This window comes from Lepidochelys kempii, chromosome 28, assembly GCF_965140285.1.
Source record: "Lepidochelys kempii isolate rLepKem1 chromosome 28, rLepKem1.hap1, whole genome shotgun sequence".
NCBI lineage: Eukaryota > Metazoa > Chordata > Testudines > Cheloniidae > Lepidochelys > Lepidochelys kempii.
The window spans coordinates 6,547,640-6,567,870 of record NC_136407.1 but is presented as its reverse complement, the minus strand read 5'-3'; the positions used below and the strand labels follow the sequence as shown (position 1 = coordinate 6,567,870).

General features: G+C 64.0%; 2 protein-coding genes across 3 annotated transcripts in view; one reads left to right on the top strand and one right to left on the bottom strand.

Annotated features, from left to right (window-relative positions):
* Positions 1-16,956, bottom strand: part of LOC140904235 (dnaJ homolog subfamily C member 3) — a 27,401-nt gene extending 10,445 nt beyond the window's left edge. Inside the window, exons 1-8 of one of the 2 annotated variants that reach the window (XM_073326691.2) lie at positions 16,660-16,956; positions 14,789-14,899; positions 13,964-14,088; positions 11,453-11,527; positions 10,939-11,082; positions 8,666-8,847; positions 8,324-8,443; positions 7,781-7,886 (exon numbers count right to left, since the gene is read on the bottom strand). In XM_073326691.2, the coding sequence (XP_073182792.2) occupies positions 7,781-7,886; positions 8,324-8,443; positions 8,666-8,847; positions 10,939-11,082; positions 11,453-11,527; positions 13,964-14,088; positions 14,789-14,899; positions 16,660-16,774 (978 nt within the window). In that variant the 5' untranslated portion in view covers positions 16,775-16,956. The remainder of the gene's footprint in view (positions 1-7,780; positions 7,887-8,323; positions 8,444-8,665; positions 8,848-10,938; positions 11,083-11,452; positions 11,528-13,963; positions 14,089-14,788; positions 14,900-16,659) is intronic. The other variant, XM_073326690.2, reaches the window with a different exon arrangement.
* ADAT3 (adenosine deaminase tRNA specific 3) lies at positions 16,831-20,231 on the top strand. Its single transcript, XM_073326722.2, has 2 exons — positions 16,831-16,903; positions 19,115-20,231. The coding sequence occupies exons 1-2, from the start codon at positions 16,867-16,869 to the stop codon at positions 20,128-20,130; spliced, it is 1,053 nt and encodes a 350-aa protein (XP_073182823.1). The 5' UTR covers positions 16,831-16,866; the 3' UTR covers positions 20,131-20,231.

Below are 20,231 nucleotides of genomic sequence, written 5' to 3'. Positions count from 1 at the left end.
AATCCGTGTGTACACAGCCCCAGCGCCCCACCCCAGAGGTGGCTGCATCTCAGCAAGGGAAGAGGAATCCGTGTGTACACAGCCCCAGCGCCACACCCCAGAGGTGGCCGCATCTCAGCAAGGGAAGAGGAATCCGTGTGTACACAGCCCCAGCGCCCCACCCCAGAGGTGGCTGCATCTCAGCACTCGGCGAGGAATCCGTGTGTACACAGCCACCTCTGGGGTGGGGCACTGGGGCTGTGTACACACGGGTTCCTCGACCGGTGCTGGGATGCAGCCACCTCTGGGGTGGGGCACAGTGGCTGTGTACACACGGATTCCTCTTCCCTTGCTGAGATGCGGCCACCTCTGGGGTGGGGCGCTGGGGCTGTGTACACACGGATTCCTCGCCCGGTGCCGAGATGCGGCCACCTCTGGGGTGGGGCGCTGGGGCTGTGTACACATGGATTCCTCTTCCCTTGCTGGGATGCAGCCACCTCTGGGGTGGGGCGCTCGGGCTGTGTATACACAGATTCCTCTTCCCTTGCTGAGATGCGGCCACCTCTGGGGTGGGGCGCTGGGGCTGTGTACACACGGATTCCTCTTCCCTTGCTGGGATGCAGCCACCTCTGGGGTGGGGCGCTGGGACTGTGTACACACGGATTCCTCTTCCCTTGCTGGGATGCAGCCACCTCTGGGGTGGGGCGCTCGGGCTGTGTACACACGGAGTCCTCACCCGGTGCTGAGATGCGGCCACCTCTGGGGTGGGGCGCTGGGGCTGTGTACACACGGATTCCTCGCCGAGTGCTGAGATGCGGCCACCTCTGGGGTGGGGCGCTGGGGCTGTGTACACACGGATTCCTCTTCCCTTGCTGAGATGTGGCCACCTCTGGGGTGGGGCGCTGGGGCTGTGTACACACGGATTCCTCTTCCCTTGCTGAGATGCGGCCACCTCTGGGGTGGGGCGCTGGGGCTGTCTACACATGGATTCTTCGCCCGGTGCTGAGATGCAGCCACCTCTGGGGTGGGGCGCTGGGGCTGTCTACACACGGATTCCTCCCCCGGTGCTGAGATGCGGCCACCTCTGGGGTGGGGCGCTGGGGCTGTGTACACACGGATTCCTCGCCCGGTGCTGAGATGCAGCCACCTCTGGGGTGGGGCTCTGGGGCTGTGTATACACGGATTCCTCGCCCGGTGCTGAGATGCAGCCACCTCTGGGGTGGGGCGCTGGGGCTGTGTACACACGGATTCCTCGCCCGGTGCTGAGATGCAGCCACCTCTGGGGTGGGGCGCTGGGGCTGTCTACACACGGTTTCCTCGCCCGGTGCTGAGATGCGGCCACCTCTGGGGTGGGGCGCTGGGGCTGTGTATACACGGATTCCTCACCCGGTGCTGAGATGCGGCCACCTCTGGGGTGGGGCGCTGGGGCTGTGTACACACGGATTCCTCGCCCGGTGCCGAGATGCGGCCACCTCTGGGGTGTGGCGCTGGGGCTGTGTACACACGGATTCCTCACCCGGTGCTGAGATGCGGCCACTTCTGGGGTGGGGCGCAGGGGCTGTGTACACACAGATTCATCGCCCGGTGCTGAGATGCGGCCACTTCTGGGGTGGGGCGCAGGGGCTGTGTACACACAGATTCATCGCCCGGTGCTGAGATGCAGCCACCTCTGGGGTGGGGCGCTGGGGCTGTGTACACACAGATTCCTCTTCCCTTGCTGGGATGCAGCCACCTCTGGGGTGGGGCGCTGGGGCTGTGTACACACGGATTCCTCTTCCCTTGCTGGGATGCGGCCACCTCTGGGGTGGGGCGCTGGGGCTGTGTACACACGGATTCCTCGCCCGGTGCTGAAATGCGGCCACCTCTGGGGTGGGGCGCTGGGGCTGTGTACACACGGATTCCTCTTCCCTTGCTGGGATGCAGCCACCTCTGGGGTGGGACGCTGGGGCTGTTTTCACACGGATTCCTCGCCCGGTGCTGAGATGCGGCCACTTCTGGGGTGGGGCGCTGGGGCTGTGTACACACGGATTCCTCTTCCCTTGCTGAGATGCGGCCACCTCTGGGGTGGGGCGCTGGGGCTGTGTACACACGGATTCCTCTTCCCTTGCTGGGATGCAGCCACCTCTGGGGTGGGGCGCTGGGGCTGTGTACACACGGATTCCTCGCCCGGTGCTGAGATGCAGCCACCTCTGGGGTGGGACGCTGGGGCTGTTTTCACACGGATTCCTCGCCCGGTGCTGAGATGCGGCCACCTCTGGGGTGGGGCGCTGGGGCTGTGTACACACGGATTCCTCTTCCCTTGCTGGGATGCAGCCACCTCTGGGGTGGGGCGCTGGGGCTGTGTACACACGGATTCCTCGCCCGGTGCTGGGATGCAGCCACCTCTGGGGTGGGGCGCTGGGGCTGTGTACACACGGATTCCTCTTCCCTTGCTGAGATGCGGCCACCTCTGGGGTGGGGCGCTGGGGCTGTGTAGTGGCCACATCTCGGCACCGGGCGAGGAATCCGTGTGTACACAGCCCCAGCGCCCCACCCCAGAGGTGGCTGCATCCCAGCACCGGGCGAGGAATCCATGTGTACACAGCCCCAGCGCCCCACCCCAGAGGTGGCTGCATCTCAGTACCGGGCGAAGAATCCGTGTGTACACAGCCCCAGTGCCCCACCCCAGAGGTGGCTGCATCTCAGCACCGGGCGAGGAATCCGTGTGTACAGAGCCCCAGCGCCCCACCCCAGAGGTGGCCGCATCTCAGCACTAGGCGAGGAATCCGTGTGTACACAGCCACAGCGCCACACCCCAGAGGTGGCCGCATCTCAGCAAGGGAAGAGGAATCCGTGTGTACACAGCCCCAGCGCCCCACCCCAGAGGTGGCCGTATCTCAGCAAGGGAAGAGGAATCCGTGTATACACAGCCCAGGCGCCCCACCCCAGAAGTGGCCGCATCTCGGCAAGGGAAAAGGAATCTGTGTATACACAGCCCAAGAGCCCCACCCCAGAGGTGGCTGCATCCCAGCAAGGGAAGAGGAATCCGTGTGTACACAGCCCCAGCGCCCCACCCCAGAGGTGGCCGCATCTCAGCAAGGGAAGAGGAATCCGTGTGTACACAGCCCCAGCGCCCCACCCCAGAGGTGGCTGCATCCCAGCAAGGGAAGAGGAATCCGTGTGTACACAGCCCCAGCGCCCCACCCCAGAGGTGGCCGCATCCCAGCAAGGGAAGAGGAATCCGTGTGTACACAGCCCCAGCGCCCCACCCCAGAGGTGGCTGCATTCCAGCAAGGGAAGAGGAATCTGTGTGTACACAGCCCCAGCGCCCCACCCCAGAGGTGGCTGCATCTCAGCACCGGGCGATGAATCTGTGTGTACACAGCCCCTGCGCCCCACCCCAGAAGTGGCCGCATCTCGGCAAGGGAAAAGGAATCTGTGTATACACAGCCCCAGCGCCCCACCCCAGAGGTGGCCGCATCTCAGCACCGGGTGAGGAATCCGTGTGTACACAGCCCCAGCGCCACACCCCAGAGGTGGCCGCATCTCGGCACCGGGCGAGGAATCCGTGTGTACACAGCCCCAGCGCCCCACCCCAGAGGTGGCCGCATCTCAGCACCGGGTGAGGAATCCGTGTATACACAGCCCCAGCGCCCCACCCCAGAGGTGGCCGCATCTCAGCACCGGGCGAGGAAACCGTGTGTAGACAGCCCCAGCGCCCCACCCCAGAGGTGGCTGCATCTCAGCACCGGGCGAGGAATCCGTGTGTACACAGCCCCAGCGCCCCACCCCAGAGGTGGCTGCATCTCAGCACCGGGCGAGGAATCCGTGTATACACAGCCCCAGAGCCCCACCCCAGAGGTGGCTGCATCTCAGCACCGGGCGAGGAATCCGTGTGTACACAGCCCCAGCGCCCCACCCCAGAGGTGGCCGCATCTCAGCACCGGGGGAGGAATCCGTGTGTACACAGCCCCAGCGCCCCACCCCAGAGGTGGCCGCATCTCAGCACCGGGCGAAGAATCCGTGTGTAGACAGCCCCAGCGCCCCACCCCAGAGGTGGCTGCATCTCAGCACCGGGCGAAGAATCCGTGTGTACACAGCCCCAGCGCCCCACCCCAGAGGTGGCTGCATCTCAGCACCGGGCGAAGAATCCGTGTGTACACAGCCCCAGTGCCCCACCCCAGAGGTGGCCGCATCTCAGCACCGGGCGAAGAATCCGTGTGTACACAGCCCCAGCGCCCCACCCCAGAGGTGGCTGCATCTCAGCACCGGGCGAAGAATCCGTGTGTAAACAGCCCCAGCGCCCCACCCCAGAGGTGGCCGCATCTCAGCAAGGGAAGAGGAATCCGTGTATACACAGCCCCAGCGCCCCACCCCAGAAGTGGCCACATCTCGGCACCGGGCGAGGAATCCGTGTGTACACAGCCCCAGCGCCCCACCCCAGAGGTGGCTGCATCCCAGCACCGGGCGAGGAATCCATGTGTACACAGCCCCAGCGCCCCACCCCAGAGGTGGCTGCATCTCAGCACCGGGCGAAGAATCCGTGTGTACACAGCCCCAGTGCCCCACCCCAGAGGTGGCCGCATCTCAGCACTAGGCGAGGAATCCGTGTGTACACAGCCCCAGTGCCCCACCCCAGAGGTGGCCGCATCTCAGCACTAGGCGAGGAATCCGTGTGTACACAGCCACAGCGCCACACCCCAGAGGTGGCCACATCTCAGCAAGGGAAGAGGAATCCGTGTGTACACAGCCCCAGCGCCCCACCCCAGAGGTGGCCGCATCTCAGCACTAGGCGAGGAATCCGTGTGTACACAGCCACAGCGCCACACCCCAGAGGTGGCCGCATCTCAGCAAGGGAAGAGGAATCCGTGTGTACACAGCCCCAGCGCCCCACCCCAGAAGTGGCCGCATCTCGGCAAGGGAAAAGGAATCTGTGTATACACAGCCCAAGCGCCCCACCCCAGAGGTGGCTGCATCCCAGCAAGGGAAGAGGAATCCGTGTGTACACAGCCCCAGCGCCCCACCCCAGAGGTGGCCGCATCTCAGCAAGGGAAGAGGAATCCGTGTGTACACAGCCCCAGCGCCCCACCCCAGAAGTGGCCGCATCTCAGCACCGGGCGAGGAATCCGTGTGTACACAGCCCCAGCGCCCCACCCCAGAGGTGGCTGCATCCCAGCAAGGGAAGAGGAATCCATGTGTACACAGCCCCAGCGCCCCACCCCAGAGGTGGCCGCATCCCAGCAAGGGAAGAGGAATCCGTGTGTACACAGCCCCAGCGCCCCACCCCAGAGGTGGCTGCATCCCAGCAAGGGAAGAGGAATCTGTGTGTACACAGCCCCAGCGCCCCACCCCAGAGGTGGCTGCATCTCAGCACCGGGCGATGAATCTGTGTGTACACAGCCCCTGCGCCCCACCCCAGAAGTGGCCGCATCTCGGCAAGGGAAAAGGAATCTGTGTATACACAGCCCCAGCGCCCCACCCCAGAGGTGGCCGCATCTCAGCACCGGGTGAGGAATCCGTGTATACACAGCCCCAGCGCCCCACCCCAGAGGTGGCCGCATCTCAGCACCGGGCGAGGAAACCGTGTGTAGACAGCCCCAGCGCCCCACCCCAGAGGTGGCTGCATCTCAGCACCGGGCGAGGAATCCGTGTGTACACAGCCCCAGCGCCCCACCCCAGAGGTGGCTGCATCTCAGCACCGGGCGAGGAATCCGTGTATACACAGCCCCAGAGCCCCACCCCAGAGGTGGCTGCATCTCAGCACCGGGCGAGGAATCCGTGTGTACACAGCCCCAGCGCCCCACCCCAGAGGTGGCCGCATCTCAGCACCGGGGGAGGAATCCGTGTGTACACAGCCCCAGCGCCCCACCCCAGAGGTGGCCGCATCTCAGCACCGGGCGAAGAATCCGTGTGTAGACAGCCCCAGCGCCCCACCCCAGAGGTGGCTGCATCTCAGCACCGGGCGAAGAATCCGTGTGTACACAGCCCCAGCGCCCCACCCCAGAGGTGGCTGCATCTCAGCACCGGGCGAAGAATCCGTGTGTACACAGCCCCAGTGCCCCACCCCAGAGGTGGCCGCATCTCAGCACCGGGCGAAGAATCTGTGTGTACACAGCCCCAGCGCCCCACCCCAGAGGTGGCTGCATCTCAGCACCGGGCGAAGAATCTGTGTGTACACAGCCCCAGCGCCCCACCCCAGAGGTGGCTGCATCTCAGCACCGGGCGAAGAATCCGTGTGTACACAGCCCCAGCGCCCCACCCCAGAGGTGGCCGCATCTCAGCAAGGGAAGAGGAATCCGTGTATACACAGCCCCAGCGCCCCACCCCAGAAGTGGCCACATCTCGGCACCGGGCGAGGAATCCGTGTGTACACAGCCCCAGCGCCCCACCCCAGAGGTGGCTGCATCCCAGCACCGGGCGAGGAATCCATGTGTACACAGCCCCAGCGCCCCACCCCAGAGGTGGCCGCATCTCAGCAAGGGAAGAGGAATCCGTGTGTACACAGCCCCAGCGCCCCACCCCAGAGGTGGCTGCATCCCAGCACCGGGCGAGGAATCCATGTGTACACAGCCCCAGCGCCCCACCCCAGAGGTGGCTGCATCTCAGCACCGGGCGAAGAATCCGTGTGTACACAGCCCCAGCGCCCCACCCCAGAGGTGGCTGCATCCCAGCACCGGGCGAGGAATCCGTGTGTACACAGCCCCAGTGCCCCACCCCAGAGGTGGCTGCATCTCAGCACCGGGCGAGGAATCCGTGTGTACACAGCCCCAGCGCCCCACCCCAGAGGTGGCCGCATCTCAGCACTAGGCGAGGAATCCGTGTGTACACAGCCCCAGCACCACACCCCAGATGTGGCCGCATCTCAGCAAGGGAAGAGGAATCCGTGTATACACAGCCCCAGCGCCCCACCCCAGAGGTGGCCGTATCTCAGCAAGGGAAGAGGAATCCGTGTATATACAGCCCCAGCGCCCCACCCCAGAAGTGGCCGCATCTCGGCAAGGGAAAAGGAATCTGTGTATACACAGCCCAAGCGCCCCACCCCAGAGGTGGCCGCATCTCAGCACCGGGCGAGGAATCCGTGTGTAGACAGCCCCAGCGCCCCACCCCAGAGGTGGCTGCATCCCAGGAAGGGAAGAGGAATCCGTGTGTACACAGCTCCAGCGCCCCACCCCAGAGGTGGCCGCATCTCAGCACCGGGCGAGGAATCCGTGTGTACACAGCCCCTGCGCCCCACCCCAGAGGTAGCCGCATCTCAGCACCGGGCGAGGAATCCGTGTGTACACAGCCCCAGCGCCCCACCCCAGAGGTGGCCGCATCTCAGCACCGGGCGAGGAATCCGTGTTTACACAGCCCCAGCGCCACACCCCAGAGGTGGCTGCATCCCAGCAAGGGAAGAGGAATCCGTGTATACACAGCCCCAGCGCCCCACCCCAGAAGTGGCCGCATCTCGGCAAGGGAAGAGGAATCTGTGTGTACAGAGCCCCAGTGCCCCACCCCAGAGGTGGCCGCATCTCAGCACCGGGCGATGAATCCGTGTGTACACAGCCCCAGCGCCCAACCCCAGAGGTGGCTGCATCCCAGCAAGGGAAAAGGAATCTGTGTATACACAGCCCCAGCGCCACACCCCAGAGGTGGCTGCATCCCAGGAAGGGAAGAGGAATCCGTGTGTACACAGCCCCAGCGCCCCACCCCAGAGGTGGCTGCATCCCAGCACTGGGCGAGGAGTCTGCGTATGTACGGCCGTCCCAACCCCGTTGTGTGTGTCTCCTACCGGCTCTCCTGGCAGCGTGCAGGGCGGATGCTGGCGCGAGGCCGGGCTCACCTTGGAGAGGCAGTGACAGATGCGGGCCTTGGCCCTGATGATGTAAACTTCCACTTGCGATTCCGTCTTCATGGCCGCTTTGTACTTGTCGATGGCTTCCTCGTACCTGTCCCCAGGAACGGCACATGTCACCCGCCGGCGGGGCTCCAACGGGCGAAAGGGGCCAAACTCAGGGCTGGCACCAGCAGACGACTCTGGAGCACCCAAAACATGCCAGACCTCGAGCCTGGCGAGGCTTCCAGGGGAAAGGGGCAGTGGAAGAGATCCCAGAATACCCGCCTGCCCCCAGGACTCCGGTTTAACCAGCCCTCGCGCCCCACTCCACAGATGGCTGCATCTCAGAGCTGGGCAGGGGATCCCTGTATAAAGAGCCCCCCATGTCCCACCCCAGAGGCGGCTGCATCTCAGCCCCTCCACTACTCCCAGCATGCCCCCTAGAGGCCTACGAGTGCCACGGCACACCCGGCTGGGGGGACCCAGCCTCTCATGGCCCCCGGCTTTATGGGAAGCGGGTGGCAGAGAGCGAGGGGGCACGGCCGTCACCTCTGCGCTTGGATGTGCTCCTCGGCCGACTCCAGCTGCTTGGAGAGCTTCTTGACCTGCTTGTAGTGGGCAAAGCACGCCTTGTCGTCCTGATCCAGCTTGAGACATTCACGCACCTGCCTGGGGAGCGGAGAGAGGGGTATAGGTGGGGCGGGGTTGTCTTGGAGATGCGGGGGGTCCCCCACCCCCCAAGATCCCAGCGCACACGGGCGGGGCTCGGAGTCAAAGCCTGGCACCTCCAGGGCAGGGATTCAAGGTGGCCTGGTGGGGGGAGGTTCCGTGTCCACCCCCCCCAGACATCCCGCACCCCTGCCAGCACCGCCTGGTGCCCCCCCAACTCACGCCAGGGCCTCCTCGTGCTCCCCCAGGCCGTAGTAGAGCTGGCTGAGCTTAAGGAAAGCTGCCCGGTTGTCGGCGCGGAGCTTGGTGGTGGGTTTCAGGTCCAGGATGGCCTTGCCGTAGTCGCCCAGCAGGAGATAGCACTCGGCGCGCAGCTCCTTGGCCTCGGGGGCCCATGGGGAGATCTGCGCCCAAGGAAGCAAACGAGAAAGGTGAGGCGAGGTGCCGGGTGCGAACCAGCATTGGCCCGAGGAGGGGGCTGGACCCCGCCCGGAGTGACGGCGACCTGCATTTTCAACGATAAATGCACCCTAGGAAAGGGGGCTTTATGGTGCGCCGGCTTCCACCAGAGAGGGGAAACTGAGGCAAGGTTCAGGGGGACCCACCGCCAGCTCCTTTGTTCAAGATCCCTCTGGCTTTTTAAGGCGGCGGCAGGGGAACCGAAGATCTCTATGGTTTCACATTCGTACTTCCAAGCTCAACACCCGATACTCCTAGCCTCGGCCACCCCCCCGTCCCCTAACCTCCACCGCTCCAAGCTCCGGCGCAAGGCCTCAGCCAGCCCAGGCTGCTGTAAGCAGACGTGGCACTGAATCTGGAGCTGCAATTGGAAATGCTGCCGCATTGCCCCGGGGAATTGTAAGTCGGGTGCCTCATCTCCCCATTCTCTGCTCCGGGCCAGGCTTCCTGGCTGGACCACATCTCCCATGATGCACCGCAGCCAGGGACTCCCAACATGCCCCCCCCCCTTCCCTCTCCAAGAGGAAGAGCGCCATGGACCACGGGAGATGTAGTTTGAGTGATTTATGTTCCCGCTCACTTCTACAGACCAGGCTCCCTGGGCAGATATCACGGAGCGTGAGGGGATGCATCATGGGAGTCCGTGGCTGTGCATCATGGGAGATGTAGTCCAGCCGGGGAGCCCTGGCTTACAGAGGTGAAGTGGGTTGTGTGGGGACTGGAGGCTGCTGAACGACAAACGTCCATGATGCACCTGCCTTCCTGCCCTGAGAGTGCAGCATGGGGGGGGGTGTAGCCCTGTGACATTATTGGCATAACCTGGGACCATACAGAACATTGTTGCAACCAAGGTCCTGTAATGGCACCAAATCTTATATAAAGGGAGTCAGATGAGGTGTCTAAGACAAGGTGATGGCTGGCTGGTCAGGATTATGCTGTCTATATGTAGGTATCATTTTTGTAGTTGAAGTTATGAATATTGGCTCTATACTGTCTGTATTTCAAACTTGTGCTGTGCTTCTGGGGGACACCCCAGACAGTTTGGGGTCAGCTCGGCCTAGCCTGCTGGACGGCCCATTAAGGACCATCAGCTATACGAGTGACCCATTGAGAGAAGGCAGACACACCTGGGGACTCAGCCAGGCAGGCAGGGACCTGCCTATGGACCGACCCCTGAGGGGTTTCCAGGCCATGGGCTGGACAGCTTGTTTTTGGGACAAAGAAAGACAGACCACACGGCAAGAGACTATGAAGAGCTGCTGCAGCTCCCCCATCTGGTCTTCAATCCTGCTTCCGACCTCTGGAGGGCCTTTGCTACAAACGGAAGCTCTGAACCAAGGACTGAAAGACCCATCCCAGGTGGAGATGTTCTCCAGAGACGGGATTTGAACCTGCCGTTTATTCCATCACTTCTACAAGCCTGAACCAAGAACTTGGCCATTACTGTCTGTCATTGAGTCCATGTAACCAATTCTGGCTCTCATCTCTATCTTTTTCCTTTTATGAATGAACCTTTAGATTTTAGATTCTAAAGGATTGGCCACAGCGTGATTTGTGGGTAAGATCTGATTTGTACATTGACCTGGGTCTGGGGCTTGGTCCTCTGGGATCGAGGGAACCTTTTTTCTTTTACTGGGGTATTGGTTTTCATAACCATTTGTCCCCATAATGAGGGGCACTGGTGGGGATACTGGGAAACTGGAGTGTCTAAGGGAATTGCTTGTGTGATTTGTGGTTAGCCGGTGGGGTAAAACCAAAGTCCTCTCTGGCTGGCTGGTTGTCTTTGCCTTGGTGTGCCCAGAAACCCCAGCCTGGGGCTGTAACTGCCCAGCTAAGCAATTTGCCCTGAATTGGCACTCCCGCCAGAACCAGCATCGTTACAAGCCCAACCAGGTTACGAAGGACCACTGGTCACAGCAGCTTGGCTGAACAGCTCGGGCCGGCAGCGTCCCTGTGAGACTGAGAGATGCTCTCCCCTGCTCTCAGAGACGGCGTGATCCCCGCGGAGGGGGACAACCCCCTCTCCTGACAGATACCTCGACAGCTCGCTCCAGGATGCGGATGGCTCCCGCGTAGTCTGTCCTCTGATAGGCTGCCCGGGCCTCCTGCATGGACACTTCCAGCTCGGTGAGTCTGGCTAGCTGGCTCTGAGCCTCCTTGTGGCTGGGATCGCTCTGCAGCTGCGGGGGCGGGAAGGGGGAAGCAGAGGGGGGAAAAAACCAACAAGGATTGGCAGAGGCCTAGAGGGAGCCCTTCGACAAACGGGGAGGATCCCCCAGCCAGTGCCCTTCGGGGACAGAAAGGCGGCCAGCTGGACCCGCGACCCCCAGCGCAGAGAACATCTTCCCAGCTGTGCTCGGACCGACCGCACAGGAGGGTGAGTGGGGATGCCATGGCAGGGAAGGGCGATGTTATCCAACGCAAAGCAGCAAAGCCAGGACAATTGCTGAGATCCGGCAGAGCCGCCTTGGGCTCCAGTCGCTGACCCCCCTACTCCAAGAGGTTCCATTCCCACGCCTCTCACGAGGGGTCCCTTCTCCTGGCACTCACCACAGCTTCAAAGTCCTGCTTGGCCTGCTCCGTGTTGCCCTGCTTCAGGAGAATGCTGCCCCTCTGCAGCCTGGCCTGGAGAGGAGAGAGAGAGAGAGCAGATTCCCAGGGTGAGAGACTCCGGCAACGGCAGATTCAAATCGGTGCCGTCGATGGAGGCAAAGTCCCTAAAGCTTAAGCCCGGTCAGTTGCAAAAGGCAGCACTCTCGCTGAAGTGCGTCGCCGAATCGGGGCCTTAATGGCCGCCACAACGGATGTGCAAAGTTCAGTTCCTGGGGGAGGTTTCCTAAAGCATCCGGGGGATGAGCCTACGTGGCATGGAAAAGTCAAGGCTATCTAACGTTTCAGACCTAGCGCTTTTCATCTGTGGAGCTCAGAGCACGTTCCAAAGGAGATTCAGCGTCATTGCCCTGTTTTACAGGTTGGGGAAACTGAGGCACAGGGTGATGTGGCAGGGGTTCTCAAAATTTTTTTTTTGCTGGGACTCCCTTTGAAAATATTTCAGGCTGTGAAGACCCCACTCTCGCCGTACTATGCCACCCTTACTTCTGCGTTGCTGTTGGGGGTTGGTGCTGCCTTTAGGGCTGGGCGCCTGGCAAGCAGCTGCTGCTCTCCGATCACCCAGCTCGGAAGGGCTCAGGCTGGCAGCCCCACATGTGGCTGGCAGCCGGAGGCCAAACACGCATGGGCCTGGCAACTCGCAACCTCCCTGTATTAGCCTCGTGACCCCCAGTTTGAGAACCCGCGAGCTAGGTTTTTAGGGACATTCTTACCTTTAAAAAAAATAAAGAAAGAAATCTGGCTGAAGTGACTTTTTAAATCAGAACCAGCCACTTTCTCGCAGGGTCCATGTACGCTGCAATCAATGACCCACGGCACAGCCCAGGTCAGCTGACTCACGGGGCTCAACACTGGAGTGTAGACACTCGGGGTTAGGCTGGAGCCCTGGCTCTCAGGTCCTGCACGTCTGCCCTGCAACTTTTAGGCCTGCCGCCCAAATCGATTGCCCTGGGCCCTAAGACTCAGTGCCGTGAGGGAGAAGAAGAATAGGCAGCCAGATTTTCAGGACCAATATGATTTGTAAATTTTTGCTGGCGCTCCCTGTTGCACTTCCAGCATACCAAAGCAGTTCACAGACCCTGGTTAATCCCGGACGGGGCTTGTCATTAGCCCCAGAGAGGGAAACTGAGGCGCAGAAAAAGGCCGGGACTGGCCTCAGGCCTAGCTGGGAGGCAGTCGGGCGAATCCACCGAGCTCTCTCAGTCATGCGCCTTAACTACCTTGTTTTGGCCACAAAAGGAGAACGGCAATTCTATTTACATCTTTGTGTCAACACGCATCCAGCTGAGCCGGTTTTGAACCAGCTTTGGCAGCTCAGAGCTGGCAGCGAATCATTCTGAACCGCTGTGTCTGAGCTCAGGCAGAAAGAGAGAGAGAGAGAGAGCCCAGAATAGCCAATGCCTAGTGGTTAGAGCTATTGCAGGGGATGGGGGAGACCTGGGTTCGAGTCCCCGATCTGCACGGTTTTCGGCCCAAAGATTCGAGAGGGGAATCTCGAGTAGGAGCACGTGGGTAATGTTATCTCTGTATTCGGTGACCATTGCTGCTGGTATCCTGTGTCCAGCTGCAGGGTTCCACAACTCCTGAAGGACGTGGACAATTTGATTCAAAGATTGGGAAATATGCCTGAGAATGAGAGACGGCGGGAGATTGATCTGTTTAGCTTGATAAAGAGAAGATGAAGGGGTGACTTGATCACAGTTTATAGGCACCAATGTGGAGAACAGGAACGCGAGAACAGCTGGCTCTTCCATCGAGGAGAAAAAGGTCTAGCCAACTCCGATGGCTGGATAGTGAAGCTGGACAAATTCAAACGGAAAATAAGGCGTACTTTTTTCACAGTGAGGGTTACTGTGTTTGAAGAGTGACCACCCCGGCCGTGTTTAAATCACGATCGGATGTTTCTCGACGAAAGCTGCTGCAGTTCAACCCGGAAGCATTTTGGGGCAGTTCTCTGGTGTTTATTACACCGGCGGTCAGACTAGATGATCAGAGAGGTCCTTTCCGGCCTTGGGATCTACGAATCTGGGTCTCCCACCCCCGAGTGGAGCACTGTGACCCCCAGGGGAGAGCCACTCTCCCTTCTTTGTGTAAGTACGTCAGTATTCCTTCAGGGAGACCACTCGCCTGGGATATGGGAACGGGGACCTGACCCTGGGGTGACTTTCTGTCTGCTGAGAACCAATCAGCTTTTTCGGACCAAAACAAATTCTCCATTGAGCAATTCCCGACCAGCTCTGCCTGGAACAGATCAGCAGCCAGGGGGGCTATTCCGCATGGAGAAGTGACAACGTCCTTGGAGGGCCAAGCATTCTCCGGTTCAAAAGGGACACGGCCACGTCCCCCAGGAGGGCAGCGGCCCCTCCATCGCTCTGCACGGGGCAGCAAAAGTAATCTACCATTAGTTAATATCCCTGCGAGCCAGAAGTGGGAACAGTGGGTGGGACTTACGGCCAGGAAGTCCGGCTTGAGCTCAATGGCCTTCGACAGGTCGGGTAGCGCCGAGCGGAACTTGCCCATGGCCAAGTAGATGGTCGCTCTCTTGTAATAGGTGAGGTAATTCTTGGGGTCGCCTTCTGCAGGGGGGAGAATATATTACTGGAGTCCTGGCCCCGCCCCCATCTCCTAGCCCCGCCCAGCTTTGTTCTCCTTGCCTCTGTCCTCAGAACATGAGAACACAGGATCAAAAGGTGGGGAATTCAAAACCTGATCAAAGGACACAGAACTCCCGGCCTCGGGAAGTCGTTGGGGGCAAGGATTAACGAGAATCACAAAGGGATGGGCCTTTTCTACGGCGGGCTGGAGTAGCCAGTGATCATCGTTAACGACATCCAATTTGGGAAGGGATATTGAACAGAGTGCTCCAGGACTTAAGCCGATCTCTGTTCGAGACCAGGCTGAGAGCTGAGGTGGGGACAACTTTTACCCTACCTGGTCTTGCGGGGTTCTTACATCTTCCTCCAAAGCACGCGGCGTTGGAGACGGTACACCGGCTACATGGACCTCGGATCGCTCCTCCACCCGTGTGAACCATCCTATTTCACTACCCACTTCCTGCCAACCTGAATGCCCCACAGCTCTCCCCAGCAAGTCCTTCTGTGCCAAACGCCCCGCCCTGGCGCTGAGTTCCTGCCCACTGTCCCCTGGGCACCCCCGATGCCCCGTGCCCGCCTGACGCAGCCGGGAGCGTGGAGGAGGCTAGTGTGGCTCTGGTCCGACGCGCTCCCTGGCTAGCTGGTGACATCCCCTCCTTTCCCCACCACCGCGCGTACTTACCGACGGCGGAGTGGTAATGAGACAGTGCCTCGGCCAGCTGTCCGGCTGCCAGCAGCTTGCGCCCCATTTCCAGGTGGTTCTCGATCTCGGCCTGCCCGGAGGCCAGCAAACCTGTAGGGGACAAGGTGTCTCACCTTCACTGGTTAGAGGGGAGTCAGGGCTGGGGGCCCCATTGAAATCCCCATCTCCCCCACTCTAGCATTCACGGGGTCCCCTAGTCACACGCTCTCCCAAGAGGCAGGATCTGTGGTGTCTAAACCATCCCAGACACGTGGCTCCCCAGCCTCCTTTTGAAACCCCGCAGTGGAGACACTTCCACCCCTTCCCGAGGCAGCATAAAACCGCCCATTTCCTGCTAGCCCCGCGCCCCAAGTTCCTGGCCACGCCCCCTTTCTATTAGCCCCGCCCCCACTCTCCTGGCCCCGCCCTCTCACTCAGCCCAGTTCCCCCCATAGCTCCATCCCCTTCTACACTAGTCTCCACTCTCATGGTCTTGCCCCCTTCCTGCCTGCCTTGATGCCACCTTCCCACCCCGTCGCTCATCCACCCTCTGCTGACCTCCCCCAGTCTTGGGACCCTTCGCCTTCCTCACCAGCCCCACCCCCACTCTCCTGCCCCTCTCCCCTCCCACACAACCCCACCCCCACTTTCCTTCCCCACTAGCCACCCCCCACTCTCCTGCCCCCGCCACACAACCCCCCCCATGTTTCCAACCCCACCCACTTCCCCACCAGCACCACCCCCACTCTCCTGCCCCTCCCACACAACCCCTCCCCCACTTTCCTTCCCCACCAGCCACACCCCCACTCTCCTAACCCTACCCTCTCCGTCTCCGGCCTTGTAACCCCCCTCACCTTCTCCACCCCCTTTCTCCTGACCCCCTTCCTCCCCACCCCACCCCACCCCACTCTCCAGGCCCTGCCCTTTCCCTGACAATTGGGGGGGCATCTGCGTTTGGCTTCCCGAGGGTGACCAGCTGTCCCGATTGGATAGGGACAGTCTCCATACTGGGGGCTTTGGCTTTTGTAGGCACCTATCACCCCCCCCCCTTCTCTGCAGGTGGGGGCAGCACCAGGGGGCGGAGCCAGCAGCAGGTGGGAGGAGCCAGGGGAGGAGCTAAAGAGCCGCTGGTAGGTGGTGGGGGCAAGGGAGAGCAGGGAGGGGTGGAATCAAGGTGGAGGGGGCGGGGCCAGCAGAGAGGGGGCGGGGCTAAGACGCGGGGTGGTCGCCCCGGTGGGGGCGGGGCTACGAGCGGCTCAGGGGCGGGGCATATGGGAGGGGGCGGGGCTAAGACGTGCGGCGGTCGCCCCGGTGGGGGCGGGGCTACGAGCGGCCCAGGGGGGCGGGGCCAGCAGGGAGGGGGCGGGGCTAAGACGTGGGGTGGTCGCCCCGGTGGGGGCGGGGCTACGAGCGGCTCAGGGGCGGGGCATATGGGAGGGGGCGGGGCTAAGACGTGCGGCGGTCGTCCCGGTGGGGGCGGGGCTACGAGAGGCCCAGGGGGCGGGGCCAACAGGGAGGGGGCGGGGCTAAGACATGGGGTGGTCCCCCGGTGGGGGCGGGGCTACGAGCGGCCCAGGGGGCGGGGCCAGCAGGGAGGGGCGGGGCTAAGACGTGGGGTGGTCCCCCGGTGGGGGCGGGGCTACGAGCGGCCCAGGGGGCGGGGCCAGAAAGGGGGCGGGGCCACGAGCGGCCCAGGGGGCGGGGCCAGCAGGGAGAGCGCAGGGGGGCTAGCAGGGGACTGGCCTGCGGCGAGGGGGCGGGGCCAAGGGAGAAAGGGGCGGGGCTAAGCGAGCTATTGGGTCCGCCGTAGGGGGCGGGGCTAAAGCGTGGCCGGGCGGGAGGGGGCGCTTCCGGCGCGTTGCCATGGTTACCTGGGAGCTGCAGGTCCAGCAGGACGCAGAGCAGGGAGGCGGCCCAGAGCAGCCGCCGCCCGCAGCGCCACAGCCCCGGCCCCGGCCCCGGCCCGGCTCCCCGCCCGGGCTCCATGGCAGCGCTCCGGCGCCAGGCCTGCACTTCCGCATGCCGCGCTTCCGGCCCGCGGCGTCACTTCCGCCGGGCCCTTCCGGCCGCCGCGCTCGATGGTGGCCGCCTCCGCTCTGGCCGGCCGGCTCCATGGTACGGGCGCGGCTCCTCCGCTCGCCCCGCCCGCCGGCTCTGCGGCGCTGGGCGAGGGGGCGCGCTGGCCTCCGCTCTCTATGCCCCGGAGGACCGCGGCCCCGCGCGCGCGCGCTCCCTCTCTCTCAGGCCGCCGTGGCCCTCCCCCACTCGTCCCGCCGCCGGGCGCGGTTGGCCAATCGGGATGCTCTGCTGTGCAGACGGGCGGCGCCGGGAGCCAATGGGCGCGAGGGACCGGGGCAGGGGGGCGGGGCCGGGACTGGGGGCGAGGGGCAGGTGAGGGAGGGGAAAGAGGGTCCTTGGAAGGGGGGGACCCTGGGGGGGCTGGGACAAGGGGTCCTTGGAGGGGGGGGCTGGGGGGCTGGGATGAGGGGGGACCCTGGGGGGGCTGGGACAAGGGGTCCTTGGAGGGGGGGGCTGGGGGGCTGGGATGAGGGGGGACCCTGGGGGGGCTGGGACAAGGGGTCCTTGGAGGGGGGTGCTGGGGGGCTGGGAGGGGGGACCCTGGGGGGGCTGGGACAAGGGGTCCTTGGAGGGGGGGCTGGGATGAGGGGGGACCCTGGGGGGGCTGGGACAAGGGGTCCTTGGAGGGGGGGGCTGGGGGGCTGGGATGAGGGGGGACCCTGGGGGGGCTGGGACAAGGGGTCCTTGGAGGGGGGTGCTGGGGGGCTGGGAGGGGGGACCCTGGGGGGGCTGGGACAAGGGGTCCTTGGAGGGGGGTGCTGGGGGGCTGGGAGAGGGGACCCTGGGGGGGCTGGGACAAGGGGTCCTTCTGGGAGGGGCTGGGAGGGGGGACCCTGGGGGGGCTGGGACAAGGGGTCCTTGGGGGAGGGGGGACCCTGGGGGGGCTGGGACAAGGGGTCCTTGGAGGGGGGGGCTGGGGGGCTGGGAGGGGGGACCCTGGGGGGGCTGGGACAAGGGGTCCTTGGAGGGGGGACCCTGGGGGGGCTGGGACAAGGGGGGCTGGGATGAGGGTGGACCCTGGGGGGGCTGGGACAAGGGGTCCTTGGAGGGGGTGCTGGGGGGCTGGGAGGGGGGACCCTGGGGGGGCTGGGACAAGGGGTCCTTGGAGGGGGAGTATTGGGGGGCTGGGAGGGCTGGGACAAGGGGTCCTTGGAGGAGGAGGGGAGATCCTGGGGGGCTGAGAGGGGAGGATCCGTGAGGCCTGGGACAAGGGGTCCTTGGAGGAGGAGGGGAGATCCTGGGGGGCTGAGAGGGGAGGATCCGTGAGGGCTGGGACAAGGGGTCCTTGGAGGGGGAGGGGAGATCCTGGGAGGTTCTTGGGGGCTGGGAGGGGGAAGTTGAGGTTTCCCAGGGAGCCCCCTAGTGGGGGGAGGGGAAACCCCCCATGTTGTGGGGAAGGGGGAGGGGAGTCATTGCAGGAGGGGAGCCCCCACCCCGTGAAAGGGGCAGGGAGCAGGTCCCTGAGGGGCCTCCCCGCATGGGGGGTGGGGAGTGCCTGGGATGGGATCATTGGGCCTGAGGGAGGGGAGTCCCCCCATGAAGGAGAAGGCGGGGGGGTTCATTGGGAGAGTCCCTCCCAGGGAGGGGGGATCATAGATGAGCCCCCCCCCCCGAGGAGGGACAGGGGTGGCTGGGGAGGAAGTTGAGGTATCTGAAGAGCCCCCATCTATGGGGGTGGGTGGGGAGGCCTTGAGGGGAGAGACAGTCCCCTGCCCCCACAGGGGAAGGGGTGTGTAGTTTGGGGAAGTTTGGGGCTTTCAGGAGGAGCCCTCTACATCTAGGGGGCAGGGGCGTGGGTCTGAGGGAGGGGAAAGAAGAGAAGGGGGCTGGGTCAGTGGGGCCAGGAGAGGACAGCCCCCTATGTGAAAGGGGCGGAGGGGGAGGGGGCCTGTGGGGCTAGGATGAGGTCACTGGAAAGCCCCTTTTGTGGAGGGGAGTCATTGGGAGATCTACATTGAAAGTGGGGGTGGGATCTCTGGGGCTGCGGACTTCCCCCAAGTGTGGAAGGGGAACTGGGGGGGTCTGTGGGACTGGGAGTCCCAGGAGAAGGAGATGGGGGGAGAAGCCCCCTGCTCACGACCCTGAATCAGGAGCACTGGAGGGCCAGGTTTAGGGGCTGATCCTGAGGAATGAGTGTGGGGCTGGATCCTGGGGCCCGGGCTGCAGTGAGGGGCTGGCCTGGGATACGGCGCTGGGGGCCCTGCAGCCCGGTGTCCACGCCCCCCAACTCCTCCCCTCTCTCCCCAGCGGGCCGTGGGGCGATGGAGCCGGACTGCAAGCGCAGGAAGATGGAGGCGCCAGAGGACCCCCCGTGGGAGGCGTTGCTGGTCCTGCCCGAGCTGGAGTCGCAGGAGGTCGAGCTGACCCCGGCCTACGCCGCCCCCGTGCTGCTCAGGACCGAGACGTCCCGCCTGGTGCGGGAGCTGTCGGCCGCGCGCCCCCTGACGGCGCTCCCCCACCTGAAGCGCGTGCGGGCGCCGGGGGGCACTCGGCCGCTGGAGGTGCTCCTCTGCCTGGCCGGCCCCTCGCCGGACGCCTCGCCGACCCTGGCGGAGCTGCTCCCGGACGGGCGGGTGGACCTCCGTGGCCTGGGAGAGCCCTTCCTGGTGCGGGTGCCGGCACGGGCCCCCCTCACCCGGCCCCAGTTCGAGGAGGCCGCCCGGCACTGGCCCACGGCCTTCCACGAGAACAAGCGGACCAGCCGGGCTCTGGCCGGGCAGCTCTTCACGCCCCAGGACAAGGCGGCCATGGAAGCTCACATGGGGCACGCCGTCCGTGCTGCGTGCCGGGGGGCGGAGCTGGGGATGGTGCCGGCGGGCGCCGCCGTGGTCGACCCGGCCACGGGGCGGGTCCTGGCGGTGGGGCACGACTGCCGGAACGGCCTCCACCCGCTGCTCCACGCCACCATGGTCTGCATCGACCTGGTTGCCTGCGGCCAGGGCGGAGGGACCTACAACTACCGGGACTATCCCGCCTGCTCCTTCCTGCCCCGGGACGGGCGCCCTCAACCTGGCAACGGGCTCCCCTACATCTGCACCGGTTACGACCTGTACCTGACCCGGGAGCCCTGTGCCATGTGTGCCATGGCCCTGGTCCACTCCAGAATCCAGCGGGTCTTTTACGGCGTGTCCGCCCCGCACGGGGCCTTGGGGACCCGGTACCGCATCCACGGCCGCCAAGATCTGAATCACCGCTACGAGGTCTTCAGCGGCGTCCTGGAGGGGCAATGCCAACGCCTCGGCCAGGAGCCCGCTGCCCGCTAGCTGCGGGGGGTCTTTTTAGGGGGCTTGTTTTTATGCCGTTGGTTTTAAACGCCGAGCTTCATGGGGGGGGGGTGTTTTGGGGTTTTTTTTTAAAATAAAGT